The 4,544-nt window shown below is 40.1% G+C and overlaps 1 protein-coding gene across 1 annotated transcript; it reads left to right on the plus strand.

The window, feature by feature from the left end:
* Positions 1–1,209: 1,209 nt before the first annotated feature.
* On the plus strand, positions 1,210–4,194 carry gsc (goosecoid). The gene is made up of 3 exons (XM_089004732.1): positions 1,210–1,706; positions 2,658–2,917; positions 3,606–4,194. The coding sequence occupies exons 1-3, from the start codon at positions 1,394–1,396 to the stop codon at positions 3,750–3,752; spliced, it is 720 nt and encodes a 239-aa protein (XP_088860858.1). The 5' UTR covers positions 1,210–1,393; the 3' UTR covers positions 3,753–4,194.
* The last annotated feature ends 350 nt before the right edge of the window (positions 4,195–4,544 follow it).

The following is a 4,544-nucleotide window of genomic DNA, read 5'->3' on the forward strand; positions in this document are numbered from 1 at the left end:
ACACGCATTTACACACGCACACTCAACAGTTTTGTTGAAGCTGTTAGAAACACATTGTGGGACCCCTGTCACTTAAGTGACGACCAAGGATTTTACTAACATCCCAATTAAGGAAACAACACAGTCTTCAATTTGTTTGCAAGTATGCAGTGTGTTAAGACCTCGTACAGCGCCAATCAGTTCTTGATTATTTAGAATAGAACTGAGAAACTACGTTCCTGCTCAATCTTACACGCAGCTACACAAATGCACTCTCACACCCATTCACACGCGTGCGACCAACACACACCACTCAGTCAATGTTGATTGGAGTAAATAAGATATCTTTTTTCCAACTGAATAGAGACGATAATGGGCCGTTATCTTAGCCCAGCAGCAGACCGGAGTCGGGGCGGGGTCTTATGCGTTGTTAACCGGCGTTGACGAGCTCTCGTGTGGAGGAAATGTTCTGATGTGCTTCCCGCAGAGACGGGAGAGGAGGGAGGATAATAAGATGAACCTTCGTTATTATTCTCATGTGTAACATGGGCATAGAATTACTACGAAGAGATGATCACGAAGAGAAGCAAATACGTTCGCTGAGCTTGTAGCTGCGGGTATTCTAATTATTTGAGTTCACTTCTATCGCTTTTTGATTTGTTTCGACATAAAAATGCAACATACCACTGAATGATACTAACTAATGGGGGCTACTTTTTATCCAAACGTGACCGTGAACAGTTAACTGCAGAATAAAAAATATATAAATGAAAATCATGCCTTCAAAATGGGTTTTGAGTTAATGAGTTTTTACTAATACGTTGTCAAATGTTACTGAGTACAGATACTTTAAGGACAACATTAATATTTTTGGGTCATATGTGAAGAGCAGTACAGTGTTAAGTGTCATAAATTCCCACCAAAAAAAACTCGTGAAACGTATCTAGAATCCATTTTCATGTCGTCTTTGTTTTTTCATTTCCGGTTTGTTTCATCTCATTGTCTCCCAGAACAAACTAATCATCTAATGTTGTTGTATGCTCTGACTCGGCGAAATGTTTTTAAAAGTCTGCAAGACACGCGGATGTCATTAATTTAATTCATTCTCAATACACAGGCTTTTCACACCACAAATGGAATGCTTATTCTGTCGCTAATCGTGACGTCACTCCAGCATAAAGTCTGCCTTTCTCACGGTTGGGCCCATTCAAATCAACAGTCTGCGTTCTCCAGAGCACCGTATCTCGCGAATACACAGAGGGAAAGTTCCATCCAGAGTCACCATGGCACAGATATAGTCGTCCCACTCTCTCTACTCGACCCGCTCGGATATACGTCATTGTTTGGTTGATTTCACTTCGTTTTACTATTAGGCTTTTATAAATTCCCCTTTCCCGATCACTACGCCAAGGTGATGCCTGCAGGGATGTTTAGCATCGACAGTATTCTGTCCGGACGGCCGAGCTGCAAGGAACCACTGCTACTCCAGCGGGGTGGTCCTGTCGTGCTTCCTGGGGCTCTTCACGACTCTTTTTACGTCGACTACAACGAATTGTACGCCGCCACATGCGGCCCACGAGGTCCCGGGGTTCAGTCTTTAAACGCGACCAGAGGAGGATATAACGGCTATTATTATGGACAGCTACACGTTCAAGGCACCGGAGGATTGCCATGTTGTGCTGCGGTGAACAGCCTGAGCCAACAGCAGTGTTCCTGCATCACGCCAGGTACGGCATTTGCACCTCTGCTTCTTGAAATTGCGTAGTCGCAATGAATTTTCCTAATCTCCGCGCGAAAGTTACTTTATTGCAATTATTTGGTTGTTAGTAAATGCAATGCTGTCTTAAGAGTGTGGGAAGCGATATGTCGGCACGTCCAAGTCCAAGTAAACGAAAATGTCTGGTGACTTTTTGATAAATTGTCTGATTGAAATGGCTATCCTCAAAACATTCTTTAATAGACCAGTCGAAACAGATTTTATTTAATGACCCTGTATTAAACGCTGGCGCGAATAGCTGCCGCTGCTTACCCGCACAAACAAATCCCGTGAGTGTAAAGTGTCCTTAAGACTTTCAGAAATTAAATTTATTATTATTATTATTATTATTATTATTATTATTATTATTATTATTATTATTATTATTATCGAATAAAGTAGGCACTTAAAGACACAATCAATTTACGTTTCACGTAAAACAATGAATGGGGAAAAAAAACAATATTCCCCCCGAGATTTATCGTTTGCGCCGAAACAATGGCAGACGGAAATTAAAACGCAAAATTTAGTGGTGAGCGCAACATAAATACCCCTGGACTATAGATCAACCAAACCGAGGCTAATTGCTTTTATTGGCGCAGGATTAACTCGCGGATTGTCTCTGATGAATTCTGCATTCCAGCGATTGTCTATCGACTGGTAGTTTATGTCAGTCACATTAATGACATAAAATATATAAATAGCACAACATAACATTTAAATAGCCCTCTCTTGATTCAACACTATAGGTATAATGTAATGTAAATTTCTCCACTGTGAGACTAATAAAGGCAAATCCAATCCAATCCAATAATCACAGCCGGTCGCCCGAGGAATGTTGCAAGAATGTATATATTCGTAATACAGTAATCATTGTCTTGTCAAATTTGACCCAGTGTCCCTTTTGCATTTTTCATCGCAGTTTATGACAGTCCGGGGTCGGTGTTGGTTTCCCCAGTGCCGCACCACATTATGTCCTACGTGAATATGGGCAACTTTTCTCGGAATGAGCTGCAACTCCTCAACCAACTCCATTGCCGTAGGAAGCGACGGCATCGAACCATTTTCACTGACGAGCAGCTGGAAGCTTTGGAGGGTCTCTTCCATGAGACCAAATACCCCGACGTTGGCACCCGGGAACAACTTGCTCGCAAGGTTCACCTCCGGGAGGAGAAGGTCGAGGTTAGAAGAGTCACATTTATAATTTCCCCCCTTCAATTTGCTATTATACACTTAGTCGTCGTATACGTTACCATATACTTTACTCGGGTTGCAAACCGAGAAATTCGCTTCAATGCGCTTCAATGTTTGCCTTTTGTCAAAGTATGCTTATCAATCCTCGATAAAGGTGTACCATAATCCAAAACATAATAATTCAAAAGAAGACATACCACCTAAATTTACCATTAAGGCATTAACACAAAACGTCACGCGGAGGTGTCGTTGCGACAGCGATTATATTTGTTTTGGTAGGGTCCTTTTTGTGATAAACTTGGGTATCTTATATCCAAAAAAATAAAGGAGCATGTCAACTATTTGCGACAAAGATTATTGAGCACCGCAAAAATAACACGCTGGTGAACATTAGCTAAAATAGAAACAATGAGAAAAAAATCCCGTTGTATTTTTTAAAATACAAATTCCCAAGACATATTCTGCAAATATTGTGATATTTACCTTGAGTGGGCGAATATAATAAACCGTGAATTTTTTTTTTGTATTTACAACGCAAAAACCTAAATTTACGCATCGAGTAATTTTCCACATTAACTATATGTATTAACAATGACACAGTTTACTATATGAAGTTACAAAAGCACAGGTCGATAACGAAAACAAATGGCAAGACATTCTTATGCTTTCTTACCAGGTTTGGTTCAAAAACAGACGGGCCAAATGGAGGAGGCAGAAAAGGTCGTCATCGGATGAATCAGAGAACGCTCACAAATGGAATACGTCGAAAAAAACACCCGTGGGGAAAAGTGAGGAGAGAAAAAGTGAAATGGACTCAGGCTGAATTAAAAACAATCGAGCCACGCGCATGTTTGCTTAATTGGGTGGGTGATTGTTATGTTGCACAGATGTACAGTTCCTACGTGTGTTATGATGCGTTGTCTATTTATATCTAATTTAAGTTTGAATGTTCAGAAAATTGAGAGACGCGATGCCTAGTGTTTTGCATCACTCTTGAGTTTATGTCACAGAGCTACATGGAACAACTTTACATTTTGTGTTGTCACCCTTGGCGCCAGTTGCAAAGGTTCGGATTTCGCCCAGCATGCCGAGAATGAAGTTTGTCCACAATGCAGAGTTGAAAAGGGAGAGTATCTCCATCATTAAAATAAAAATACATACAAGTACATATTTTGGAGACCATTAAACATTAAAACATACCCGATTACCCAGCACGTGATTGCTAATTAATTAACACGCGTTCGGTGAACACGAGTTCAATGGTTTATAATAATTCGTTTTTCATTTTGAATTTTCAGATCAAGTCAAACAAATAAAATGTCACATAATCACCTTGATTTATTTCCAAACGGATCAATGCATTTTCACTTGTCTTATTTGCCATCATAACGGGCTGTTTTAAATGTGGCTGTGAAGATTGTATGCAATATTTATTTGGACAATGTTTTCATTTTTAAATGTGGGTGGTAAGAGAAGTTGGTTTATGCACGGATGAATACCAATTAAGAGTAGAACAGAGGTTTAATGCTTCCTCGTGAGGTTACAAAAACATACAGAATGTAATTGCGTATCTTGCTTTCCAAACGTGACTGGTCCGCACGTCTCTCTTCTACGA

Source organism: Hippocampus bargibanti, linkage group LG09, assembly GCF_051943395.1.
Source record: "Hippocampus bargibanti isolate YZ-2025 linkage group LG09, ASM5194339v1, whole genome shotgun sequence".
Lineage (NCBI taxonomy): Eukaryota > Metazoa > Chordata > Actinopteri > Syngnathiformes > Syngnathidae > Hippocampus > Hippocampus bargibanti.

Excerpts from the sequence above, each read along its gene's own strand:
- gsc (XM_089004732.1), top strand. The coding sequence starts at position 1,394 with ATGCCTGCAGGGATGTTTAGCATCGACAGTATTCTGTCCGGACGGCCG. Across the intron at positions 1,707-2,657 it reads GTGTTCCTGCATCACGCCAG|TTTATGACAGTCCGGGGTCG; the intron begins GTACGGCATTTG and ends TTTTCATCGCAG. Across the intron at positions 2,918-3,605 it reads TCCGGGAGGAGAAGGTCGAG|GTTTGGTTCAAAAACAGACG; the intron begins GTTAGAAGAGTC and ends CTTTCTTACCAG.